At 44.2% G+C, this 13733-nt stretch overlaps 1 protein-coding gene across 3 annotated transcripts in view; it reads left to right on the plus strand.

The window, feature by feature from the left end:
* The window catches only part of simc1 (SUMO interacting motifs containing 1), a 51267-nt gene that overhangs the window by 33187 nt on the left and 4347 nt on the right, over positions 1-13733 (plus strand). For 2 of the 3 annotated variants that reach the window (XM_084332388.1, XM_084332390.1), the window contains 4 exons: positions 593-679; positions 3575-3706; positions 6711-6867; positions 12952-13036. In XM_084332388.1, the coding sequence (XP_084188514.1) occupies positions 593-679; positions 3575-3706; positions 6711-6867; positions 12952-13036 (461 nt within the window). Of the gene's footprint in view, positions 1-592; positions 680-3574; positions 3707-6710; positions 6868-12951; positions 13037-13733 lie in introns of those variants that run through there. The other variant, XM_084332389.1, reaches the window with a different exon arrangement.

The raw sequence follows: 13733 nt of genomic DNA on the forward strand, positions 1-13733 counted from the left end.
TTAGCCCTTTCACTGCGACAATATTTCTATAACCTTTATTTACCCAGGCAAGCAAGTAAGAACAAATTCAGATTTTATTTATTGTCAAAAGTATGTATAATGTTGTGTTAATTACACAACAAGATATATGTAATGTTAATTACCTGAAATGATTCCGTTTTTGGGGGGGGAAACCCTGCATATATCGGTATCGGTTGATATCGGTATCGGAAATTAAGAGTTGGACAATATCGGTATATCGGTATCGGTAAAAAAGCCAATATCGAGCATCCCTATACAGAATGTTAACCCTTTCACTGCCACGTGACAAAGGGTAAACCCTTTCACTGCCACATGACAAAGGGTAAACCCTTTCACTGCCACACTACAGAAGGTTAACCCTTTACTATCACACTACAGACGGTTACCGTCTGTAGTGTGATAGTAAAGGGTTAACCTTCTATAGTGTGGCAGTGAAAGGGTTAACCACTCCTTCCCCGAAAAGCAACGGTGGGGAGTTATTATTATAATCTGCGGAGGAGTTGGGAGTACTGGGTTTTGTGTTTTTCTGGCTGTTGCCGTAAAAAGAAAACGTTTATTCTTCGATCCACAGAGATGTCGTCAACTGGCTGTTTACTGCCATTATGAAGTCCATGCCGTGCGGAGGGGCTGTGGCCAGTGAGAGAGATAATCACACAAGGTAATATCATTTGATTATTCCAAGAAATGTCAATCTTTGACTTTAGGTGTGAGTTTTGTTGAATTGAGGCTTTATTGAGTAGTAAACTGTACTTGAAGACGTTTTTATTCGTAGCACACATTGCAGCGTCGTAGGGCCGTCCCCGACTAAGGACGACTTTGATTTGCCGAAATTTGCCGATAGTCTTAATAGTTTTCTAATCATTTGAAATCATGCCATGTGCTTAATGTCTGAAGGAGTCGACTGAAGGCTTCTTGTCCTCTGCAAAAGCATGCAATTGGTGTGTTCATTAGACGGGTGAAATCCTCTTACAGTGCCTCTGTGCCTGTTTTCTTAGGCAGTTAGCCTCGCTGGCATGCGTGCCATTAGCGTTAGCCACGCTTCTAGGCCTCTTTGCTTTTGGAATGAATGATAAAAAAAAGAAATATTATAATATATTTTTTTTTGCATTCGACTAAGAGGTTGGCAGTCTACTATGGCTCCTTTCGATCGATTAGTCGACTAATCGGGGTCAGCCCTACAGCGTAGTCATGCAGCGAACACACACATTGCAGGATGGGCGACATAGGAGCACAGGCATGCATTTTTTTTGGGGTCGCCAATGAGATTCCCCCCCCCCCCCCAAGCCCAGCTGTCAGGAGATGAAACCACAGGGTAATAGTAGAACGACATAAATATAGGCAATGAAATTGGATCTGAATATAAACATATGAGGAAAATAAACGGTGTAAACAATATAATTAACTCTGAAAATAAAAACATGAGTCTGTCTGTATGCCCTATTGGTTATATTATACATTACAATAAATATAGGCAATATAAAATGTCAATATATACTATGATTAACTCATTCAGGGCCAACAGCGCCCTCTGCTGATGCCCTTCTGGGCCAACGCTGTATCCAATGGAGAATAGGACTTATTTGCGAGTACTTAAAACATATAAAATATAATAGCAATAGATCTAAATAACACAGTGGTCGTCAATGAGTTGCTTCCAGTCAACATGCACGAAACAGATAATTTTTTCATACATTTCCATTTTATACCGTGATGAATATCAATATATTTCTAGAGCGTTCTGTCTCATCAGCAAATCGAGCTTAAATGTATTTCCTTAGAAATCGTGCCATTTGTCGCTTGATTTATGAATCGTTTTCAAATAAACGCTAGATTATCGCTGTTATATGTGTACTTATGCACGAAGAGCAGCGGGGTCTGAAAAATCGGTCTCCGATGGTGGTGATAGGAACATCTGATTACCCCAAGACTCGTAACATAAAGGCCTTACCTCACATCTGATGTCATGCAAAAAGATTAATCCAATTCCTGATCGCCATTCCAAATATTGATCGCGTTTATTGATCCAACATTATATCCAAAAACACATAGATCCACGCTGCTCCCAGTCCCCACAATCAATGCAATAGTATCCAGCTGCATCCCCGAGAAGTAAAACCTGGACCGGACAAATTTTTTTGCTGCACAGTCCCAGCCAATCCAATCCAATGATGTGCAATACCATCCGGGAGACGATAGGCGGTATTTGCGGCGGTATTTGCCCTTTGCGAGCTCAGACCCATTCCCAATGATAACGTCAGGCTGGATGGATGAAAAATGAATGGATATCGCTAATAAAAGAAATATGGATTAAAACCCGGGATTTCTCGCGTTTGGCGCCCAGAGCATGGCCTCCAGTGAGTTAAGAGTAGAAGTAAATGGAATACACAAGGTACCCTAACTGGCACGTTGTAGTCCGTGCAGGTTTTGGTGGTTAAGAGTCAGACACACTTAGTGGTCAGACGTTCCTCTTGAGTTCTGCAGCCATTAGTTCTCCAGCTGCTGTCAGCAGTCCATGACCACGGTTGAGGAGCCTGATGACCGCTGGCACTAAGGACCCACCGAGGCGGTTAGTGGAGTGTCGGGGGGGGATGAGTCTGTGGCTGAACGTGCGCCTCATCTTGGCTAGCTCCTCATAGAGGGGGTGGGAGGGTTTCTCCAGGATAGCGGCCAGCTTCCTTCTCATCCTCCTCTCTGCCACCACCTCTAGTCTGACCAGCTCGACTCCCACTACGGAGCTAGCCTTCCTCACCGGCTCGTTCAGTTTGTTGGTGTCCCTTGAGTTGATGTACAACGTACAGCACACAATGGCAAAGAAGAGGACGCCGGCCGCTACAGACTGGTAGGACGACTGCAGCAGTCTATTACACATGTTGAAGGACCCGAGTCTCCTCTGGAAGAACAGCTTGCTCTGTCTCTTCCTGTAGAGGGCCTCTGTGTTGGAGTGTGGTTAATAAGCTACTGCTATCGCTGCTGTTGACACCGGCTGTGCACGGCATGGACTTCGGCGCATGGAGGAGTAGGGATACATTCTAGGAGCACCGCCGTGTTTCCCTATTTCTACGGAGTTCACGTGGAGAAAATATTTTCTAAAATAGAGAGCGTAGGCTTGGTGTGTTACCATTCTGCCTCCTCTGCCCGTTTGTTCTGCGGGGTAAGAACCCATTTACAGCTTTTCAAGAACGTTTTGTTTAACCTTTTAGTCATTCCGTGAGATTTGTGAGAAGTTGCGCTACTCTATACTAGGGCTGTCACTTAAAAAAAAAAAAAAGTTTGGTATCATTCTTTTCAGCAGAGTCTCACCTATATGACCTGACCGTTAAAAAAAAGAATATTATTATTATTATTATTATTATTATAATCAATATATTTTTTTTCAAATTCGAATTTCTCCTTTCAAGTTTGAATCTTGTGTTTTTATGTAAATTCGAAATACAATTCGAAATTCGAAAATAATGTGACAGCCCTACTCTATACTGATACGTTATATTGTACGGTATATCATTAATGACTAACACCTGTCGACTTCTCTCTCTCTCTCTCTCTCTCTCTGTAGGATGGTGTCCATCTTCCAGGGGATGCTGTCCCTGGCCGTAGAGGTGGACCGATGTCCCACTCAGAGCTGTGACAAGCTGTCCCAGGACCTCTTCTGCATGCTCACCAGTGGCGCCCTGCTGAGAGGACACAGGTGATCATCCATCCATCCATCCATCCATCTATCATCCATCCATAATCATCTATCATCATATACAACATCATCATCCATCCATAATTCATCATCATCCATCCATCGTGGATTTTCAACACAATTCTTTATTTCAGGAGAGGAGATGAGTGAGGAGAGAGGCAAGATTGGACAACGTTAGAATTCCACACTGAAGCTGTTCATAACTTTTGCACAACCTTGAAACATTTCTACTATTATATTGTCTATTATCGGTCACTCCGGTTGGGATTATCATTCGATATGATCGACGCAAAACCGTTCTCAGAATCCAGGCGGAGGGACCTGGAATACACAAAGCTGCCGCTCCTCGTCTCGTCGAGCCAATCCACTCCCCCTCTGTCGCTTCAAGTTTCAAGTTTAGTTTTATTTGTCACATATTAGGTACATGTACATGAATGAATGAATGAATGAATGAATGAAAACTTTATTTAACAGATTGCAGAATGGGTACAATACAGTACGGCTCAATACACACAATTGTTAAGGGGATGCAGACCAGAGAAAGACTTTCGTCTTGTTTACATCAGGGTCCCCCATTTTCAATTCATAGTGACATTTATGACATACACAACATACACGACATCATGACATAGGTACATACATGACATACAGTTACATTTGTGACATATATGATATGCAAATATACAGTACTGTTACCCATAGATCCTGACAGAGAGTATATACATATGATGGGGAAGGAGACTGTACATTAGGAGGGGGTAGGTGTGTGGGAGAGAAATATACATACGGTGGGGAGAGAATATATCCATACAGTGGGGAGGAGACTGTACATTAGGAGGTGGTTGGTTGGTGGGAGAGAAATATACATATGGTGGGGAGAGAATATATCCATAAAGTGGGGAGGAGACTGTACATTAGGAGGGGGTGGGTTGGTGGGAGACAAATATACATATGGTGGGGAGAGAATATATACATACGGTGGGGAGGAGACTGTACATTAGGAGGGGGTGGGTTGGTGGGAGAGAAATATACATATGGTGGGGAGAGAATATATACATACGTGGGGAGGAGACTGTACATTAGGAGGGGGTGGGTGGGTGGGAGGGAGAGAAATATACATATGGTGGGGAGAGAATATATACATGCGGTGGGGAGGAGACTGTCTATTAGGAGGGGATGAGGGGGTTTGGACATTTACGGTGGCCAGTTTAGAATTGCAGCCTCCCGTAGGTGCTCTTTTAGAGCGGTTTTGAATGTGGGTAGGGATTCACATTCCTTTACAGCTTTGGGTAGGGCGTTCCACATTAATGTGGCATAATTGCGAAACGTGTTTAGTCCCTTGTTTGAGCCGAATCTGGGTTTAACATGATTTGTTGAGCTCCCTCTGGTGTTGTGGTCGTGGTATTCACTGACCTTTGGGAAGTATTTTGACATGTACATGGGTACCTTAGTCGTATAGTGTATCTTGTAGACCAGGCCCATTGCAAGTTGCCGTACTCTGTCGTCTACTCTAAGCCATCCTAGGTAGTCAAAGTGGTCAGGGGTGAAGTGGGTTCTAGGAGTAAGGTCAAGTAGTAGTCTGACCAGTTTGTTTTGTGATGTTTGTAATCTTGTTTTTAGCGCCTTTGAGGTGCTTTTGTACCATGAGGTGCAAGCATAGTCGTAGTACCCTTGAATGAGTGCTCCTGCCAGAGTCTTCAGGGTATTCTTGTTTACCAGAGAGGAGATCCAGTACAAGAATCTAGTTCATTGGTTGACTTTTTTTTATTACCTTGGATGCCATTTTGTCACAGGAAAGATTTGCCTCTAGGATGGACCCTGGGTATGTAATTTCATCTTTCCTTGTGACAATATTGTCACCCACTGTAACTGAGAAGCCGTCGGTCTTGCTGAGTTTGTTATTTGATCCGAAGAGAATGGACTCTGTTTTACCCAGGTGTAATGATAGTTTGTTATCAGCGAGCCAGGTGCAGATTCTGCCGAGTTCTGAGCTGAGGGTTTTTTCAACCTGCAACTTGTTCTTGTCAGAGACCAGCAGGGCTGAGTCGTCCGCAAACAGGAACAAGTTGCAGTCACAAGCTGACAACATGTCATTTGCATAAATTAGGAACAGTAGCGGTCCTAGTATGCTTCCTTGTGGAACACCACAGCTCACTGTGAGGGGGGGGGATAGGGTACCGTTTACCTCCACCATCTGTTCCCTCCCCTCAAGGTAGGATTGCATCCAGCTCACTGATAGACTATCAAAACCAATTGCTTTTAGCTTGTCAATCAGAATGGAGTGATTGACCGTGTCAAAGGCCTTTTGTAGGTCCAGCATGACCATGCCGCAGTATTTGCCTGCGTCCACCTCTTGTTTGATGTGGTCATTCAAATAGAGAAGGCATGTGTCAGTGGAGTGGGATGTTCTGAAGCCAGATTGGAATTCGTAGATTAGATTTTTTTCCGCTAGGTACTTTTCGACCTGTTCGTAGACTATTTTTTCCATGACTTTCGAGATGGAGGTGAGAATAGAAACAGGGCGGTAGTTGCCTGGGTCTAATTTGCTGCCCTTTTTGTGCAGAGGGGTCACCCTCGCAATTTTGAAGTCCTTGGGGACGTGTCCCTGTTTTATGGAGAGGTTTATTATGTGTGTGATGATTGGTGTGATGGCGGCTGCTGAGTCTCTACGGTAAGATTCAGCGTTATTTTTTAACGTGTTCGATATAAACTGCTCTGATGATCATATCACCCACACTAGAATCATCTAACGTTGGCCACGGAATTATAAACGACCCCCCCCCCCCCCCATCCGGTCAACATCAGATGATAAGTAGTAACTTCTGTTCTGTCTGTCTCTCTGTTGCTCGTCTTTCTCCTCTCTCTCTGTCAGTCTGTTGCTCCTCTTACTCATCTCTCTGTTGCTCATCTTTCTCCTCTCTCTCTGTCTGTCTGTCTGTCTCTCTGTTGCTCCTCTTACTCGTTGCTCCTCTTACTCATCTCTCTCTCCCCCCCCCCCCCCCAGGATGGTGCTGCTGGAGGGGATGCAGAGCTGGCTGCTGAGGTGTAAGCTGGTGGAGCTGCTGTTGCGTTGCGCCTGCCCCCTGAAGAGCCCTCTGGCCACGTCTCCCAGCCTGCTGCTTCACTTCCTGAAAAACTGCACTCTGCCACCAGACCCCGCTGTGAGTATCTGAGAGCACTCGGTACAGAGTGGGGCTGTCGCTTTTCTTTTTGTTCAAACTATTGATCGGGGAAGGGGAACGGCTCCCCCGCCTACCTCCGGTCAATGGTCTCTAATAATCACACACCCTCAAGACCCCTACGCTCTGCATCTCCTGGCCGTCTCAGACCCACTCCTATCCGAGCTCCGGGAGGGTCATCAAAGAGAAGCCGCCTAGTCTCTGTCCTCGCTCCACAATGGTGTAACGGACTCCCCGCCACAGTCAGGACAGCTGAAACCCGACTAATCGTTCGCCGTCGACTAAAAACACACTTCTTCAATCAATATCTGAAATGAAAGGGGAAAAAATAATATATATAACATTCGTACTGTCTTCTACTATCATGCTCTTCCACTAATTAATCTTCCTTGTCTATATTACTACCTAATATACCAATATGTCTCTACTACTATGCACTCAACACTAGGGATGGGTACCGAATTCGGTACTTTTGAGGTACCGAACCGAAACACGTCGGTACTACAGAGTATCGAATCAAGTAAGAAACCAGAAAAAAAATTAAAAAAAAAAAAAAAAAAACGTTTTGCCCCCAACGGCAAGTTCAAAGACAACTGCAGGCATGTCGGAACATGCCCGGAGTCAGCGTAGTAATACGAGACAAGGACTGAGGTTGGGACTAGATATTCACTTAAGTATAAATACAGCGCAAGGTGCGCACACCGTGCTTAGTCGCTTAGTTCAATTCAGTTATGTTCAGTACCTTACCCACCTTCACCACGAGTCAACGTGCAGTGAAGTGAGCAACCTTGCGTCTAACAGAGCATTGAGAACCGCGTGCGAATAGAATGGTAAACGTGTCAGAGTTTAATGAAGTAACGTTGAGTTCGACTTAATCTAATGTGAAGTAAATAGTCGATCATTTATTGTATATCGTGCGGCCACAGTTCTTTCGTGTGTAGCATTACCCAGCGGTTCGTCGTGTCTTTAGCTAGTGCACTTAACCAGGCTGTGTGGTCTAAATACGTCGCCCACACCCGAGGAGTCCTAGGCGGAGAACCGTTGGACATGTACACAGGAGAATCGGCGTCGGCGATTGCAGAACCATTACTGGTTGGATTGTATTGATTTGGAACGTGGTATCCGGAGAAGAGCATCGTTGATTTCCACTATCGTTTGGGATTCAACCTCGTGAGGATTACAACTCGGGCCTGCCTCGTGGACGGGGCTGGCTAGCTGTCATCAATGCTGTCGGGCATTTGGATTACAATTATTGCTTTTGCTGCTGATCAAGGGAGTTTACAAGGACCGACTCCTGTACCTGGAGTCTCTTTATTCCTCATTGAATCAGACGGAGTACCCGAACATTCCTCTACCCTCCAGGCCTTACACCCCGGAGGGAACCCATTGTCTCAGTCGGTACCAGTGTTGCCCTATATAATTGCTACTATACGACAGGTGGTGTCAACTTAGACCCATCGTAGGATTCCTGCTATTCTTAGTGACTCATGCTCTTGACTGACTTTACGTATATTCTTCGCCATACAAGCGCGACCCTAATTCTCAGTCTGTAACCTAACGTTGCCTAATAATAATAAATTACCCTCAAATACTATTTCTGTGTCAATGCCGTGTTCTTGTGGGTGTTCACCATCTATATTTGATGTACTGTCTGGCCAGTAATTAAAGTACATAACTAGCAGTGGTTTAATCTATCACAATCTTTAATACAGTCAGGGTTTTGTAACCCCTCAGTTACACTTTGGATAAAAGCTTCAGCTAAATGTAAATGATCGAACCTGGAAAAATGTTAACTGTTTAAAATTCAAAATGTATGAATTCTGAGGGCCTCTCGAAGGGTAACAGGGAAAGGGGACAAAAAAAAGAACTATTGCAGAGTTGTTTACACACACCTGCAACTAGGGATGCACCGATATGAAAATTAGCCACCGATACCAATTGTTCAACTAACACAATCGGCCGATACCGATATTTGTGGCAAAAAATTATTTAATTTTTAATTTTTTTTTGTAATTTCTTTTTTTTTATGAAACTACTGTATATTTGTGTTACAAATTGTGCTCACCGATATGAACATAGGCCTCTTTACTTACTTAAAATAAGGAAACATCAAGAAATAGCACTGTCTCTCTCCCAGTATGGTCTGCAGCTAGATACTAGTTCTACCAGTATGGTCAACCGGGCTGCAGCTGGATACTATTCTCAACCAGAGCTCTCAACCAATGAAATTTTGATTGACAGTCGATTCTGCACCAAATAAAATACAAAAGGAAATGAAAACCCACCCTCCCCTTTACAGGCGCTGAACGGCCAAAAGTACAGGTGGTGGTGCTCACTCTAAAGCTGGCGTCTTTAATTATTGCACAAATGTCCTATTCCTGTCTATTACTTGTGTTGCACATCGCTGCGGGCATGACCCCCCGCATTTCACTATGATTGTATGCCGTGACAAATAAAACTCTACTTGACTTGAACATTAGGTCACCTACGTGATGCAAAAATGTAGACCATGGGTATCTTCCTGTCCTCAATTCTCCCTGTGTGCGAAAACAAAAAGGTTAATACATAGAAAAGTAATCACCATAGGCTGGGTGAACAGGGAACAAATATACAAAGGGTTAACAGAAATGTGCAACAAACTATAATGACTTAAACACAATACAATGAACCAGAGCTTCAGGTACCAGCTCTACACCATTCCTAATGCCCAAAAAGCCACAGCTCTACACAAGATACACAACACGAAAGACAGAGTTTCTACTATAAAGATGAACACAAAAGATATTTCCTATACTAACAACAATGCAAGTACCAGAGCCTTCACCAGCTCTACCAAATGTACCCTAAGAGCATCAGTTCTATTACCAGAAGACACAAAGGGAGTTACCACAAAAGACACCAAGAGCTCTACTTTACCACAATGAACCAGAGAGCTAACTAACACTGCACACAATGGGATATATGAAGGGAGAGAGGGCTTGATTGCAGATCAGCAACAGCTGCCGTTGCACTGCTGCTGTTGCTGGAGTGAGATCCTGATTGACCAGCTGCTGCTGGTGGTGCTGGAACTGGGAGACATCTGAGAATGGGGATATGTAGACACAAGAGGGAGACAAAAGACAACAACAAACAAAACATGCCTATATACACAACAGATATTATACATAACTCCCTCTATATATATATACATAAGGACAGGGTCCATAACACTTGTAATTTGGGGGCGGCTACGTGGTGCAGTGGGCAAGGCGCTCACCACGAATACTGGAGACGCTGGGTTCGCCTGTTCGAGCCCAGCGCTCCACATTGCTTTCAGTTTAGCTGGTCGTCCGTACTAATACAATTGGCAGTATTAGGGGGTGGGAAACTGATGGGTGGGGATCGGGCGTTGTGGACAGCGACTACAGGTCGGTTGGTGCGCCTGCGCAGTAGAATCAGGAAGCGATGGGGGCGGCGCCCCTCCAGAGCGCAGACCCCCGACACTGAAAGATCGCACCGTGCAGGTGAAAAGATGCGACTGCTGTTACCTCGAGTATCGGAGGGGACTTGTGCTATGTATGACTTAGTCCACATTGCAGCCGGCTTGTGGGAGGCAAGAAACAGCGTTCGAGACAGGGAAATGGGAGAAAAAGTGGATAAAAAAAAAACGCTAGAGCTGGTGAAGGCTCTGGTACTTGCATTGTTGTTAGTATAGGAAATATCTTTTGCGTTCATCTTTATAGTAGAAACTCTGTCTTTCGTGTTGTGTATCTTGTGTAGAGCTGTGGCTTTTGTGTTGAATTGGATGATACGAAATTGGGATGGGAGAAAAATAGAAAATGGGAGAAAAAGTGGATAAAAAAAAAACGCTTGTAATTTGGGAATTAGGTTCGGGAGCCTCAGTTCCTTTTGCAATAAGTTCCACGTAGATGGGGCAGAATAGGTAAAGGCTGTTTTTTCCGAGTTTTTTGTGGGCAAATGGTACAGAGAGAGTTAAAAGATCCTGTGACCGCAGGCCAAAACAACTCTGTTTCTGCACCAAGATAAAAGGACGACTGTCATCCTCAACCGTGATGTTCTTTCACCCGAAATGAATGAATGCATTGTTTCTTTAAAAAAATTATTATGCATATGATAAACTTGAACATTGAACCTTGAGTGCATGCCATAGACAGTAAAAAAGAAGTGCTTTCATTAGGGATGCACGATAATTATCGGGCCGATATCAGCAATTATGACGTCATCCCGATAACGTTATTGATAGCTCGGATAATATAATATATTTTTTGGTAAAAAGAAATGCGGTGTGGGTGAATTGGGATGAAGGGCGTTTGTTTTTACTGTAGGCTCCTCCCGTTTTGCCAGTACTGTGGTACGACTGATAGCGTGTGGTTTAGGAAGAGGGCGTTTTACACAAATCCAGCGCTCCCTTTCTTGGCTGTGACGTAGCCACGTAAGTTTCGAAGCAGCGCGGATGTAAACAAAGATGGCGTCAGTAGTGTGGGAATAGTTTCAGAGGAAAAAAGTTTGCTTGCTATTTGTAACAAATGCAATGCAGAAGTTCCACGAGGAGGGAAAAGGGCAACAACTTATAATACATCCAACCTAACAAGTGTGTTAAAAGCCTACGACGACGCGCAAGCAGCTAAAGCTGCTGCAAATCTAGCCCCTTTCATGACTGTGATGCAACCCTCTGTTGAATACGCAGTCACTTATTGCTCCGTAGTAGCCAGGTTATTTGCACCACCAAGCACTGCTTAAAAGCTAGCGGCTTGAGCCCTTGGGTCATTTCTGTCAACTTCTTTAATTTAGCAAACGCCTCGTCAATAGGTACAAGCGCTGCGGGTTCCTTTGTAGCTGGCTTTGGATTCACAGCAGCTTTAGCTGCTCGCGCGTCGTCGCAGGCTTTTAACACACCGTCGTCGCAGGCTTTTAACACACCATCGTAGTGGATTGATTGATTGAAAACTTTATTAACAGATTGCAGAATGGGTACAATACAGTACAGCTCAATACACACAATTGTTAAGGGGATGCAGACCAGAGAAAGACTTTCGTCTTGTTTACATCAGGGTCCCCCATTTTAAATTCATCAGGAGTTGCAACGGTGGTGATGTTGCAGGTGACTTGTTAGGTTGGATGTATTATAAGTTATTGACGGATTGTGAATTTTCTGATTCAAATTATATTTATTTGGAAAAATAAATATGGTCACTTTATCAGTCAAAACTGTTGTCTTGGCTTTGTTTTGTTCATAGTAGTAACGCTCATGTCATGATAAATCTGGTTAGGTCAAAACTACAGGAATATACATTAAAAAAATAAATATCGGGTATCGGCCTTGAGGAGCAGAAAGTTATCGGTATCAGGGTCAAAATCAATATCGTGCACCCCTAGCTTTCATAATTGTGAAGTGCCTGCTAGTAGCTCTCTCTCTCCATTTCACTCTCACTCTCTCCCTCCCTCTTTATTTCACTCACTCTTCCTCTCTTCCTCCATCTCTTTTTTCTCTCTCTCTATTTCACTCTCACTCTCTTCCTCTCTCTTTTTCTCTCTCTATTTCACTCTCACTCTCTTCCTCCCTCTTCCTCTTTATCTCTCTCTCCCTCTCTATTTGACTCTCTCTCTATTTCACTCTCTCTCACTCTCTTCCCCCCCTCACACACTAGCTTTCTCCAGCTCTTTATCTCTCCCTCTCTCTCAGGTGTGTGTGCTGTCCAGATACGCATCTACAACCATCCAAACCCATGGCAGTAGTAATTCTGTTGGGATTGGTTGCGATCATAAATGCAATGGGGCTGTGGGGGAGGGGGGGGGGGGGGGGGGGGGTTTATATACCAGAGGAATCTGATTACATCAAAGTTCAAATGACTTTTCTCTCCCTTTTGGATTTGTTCAAACGTGACACGGGCGAAAAGATACAGTCCTATAAACGACAGACTGTAGAAGCTGTGGTTGAGTTGAGGGAGCGGGTGAGTGACTGAGTGACCTGTGGTTGAGTTGAGGGAGCGGCTGAGTGACTGAGTGACCTGTGGTTGAGTTGAGGGAGCGGCTGAGTGACTGATGTGACCTGTGTGTCTCCTGCAGGACGGCGTGGAGAAGTGGCACAAGTGGGACGAGCTGGTCCAGCTGCTCTGGATGCTACTGCTGGGGCACAAGAAAGTGATGGGAGGTCAGAGAACTCACCACAGAGAGATAGAGAGAGAGACTACTCACCACAGAGAGAGATCAGACATACATGATACAAACTACTCACCACAGAGAGAGATCAGACATACATGATACAAACTACTCGCCACAGAGAGAGATCAGACATACATGATACAAACTACTCGCCACAGAGAGAGATCAGACATACAAACTACTCACCACAGAGAAAGAGAGATCAGACATACAAACTACTCACCACAGAGAGAGAGAGAGAGATCAGACGTGAAAACTACTCGCCACAGAGAAAGAGAGATCAGACATACAAACTACTCACCACAGAGAGAGAGAGAGAGAGAGAGAGATCAGACGTGAAAACTACTTGCCACAGAGAGAGAGAGAGCGATCAGACATAAACATAACTCACCACAGAGAGAGAGATCAGATATAAAAATAACTCGCCACAGCTCTCCTGATGTAGAGAGATCAGGCATAAAAATAACTCACCACAGCTCTCCTGATGTAGAGATCAGGCATAAAAATAACTCACCACAGAGAGAGAGATCAGATATAAAAATAACTCGCCACAGCTCTCCTGATGTAGAGAGATCAGGCATAAAAATAACTCACCACAGCTCTCCTGATGTAGAGATCAGGCATAAAAATAACTCACCACAGAGAGAGAGATCAGATATAAAAATAACTCACCACAGCTCTCCTGC

The sequence above is a fragment of the Notolepis coatsorum genome, assembly GCF_963971535.1.
Source record: "Notolepis coatsorum genome assembly, chromosome: 16".
In the NCBI taxonomy this organism is placed as follows: Eukaryota; Metazoa; Chordata; class Actinopteri; order Aulopiformes; family Paralepididae; genus Notolepis; species Notolepis coatsorum.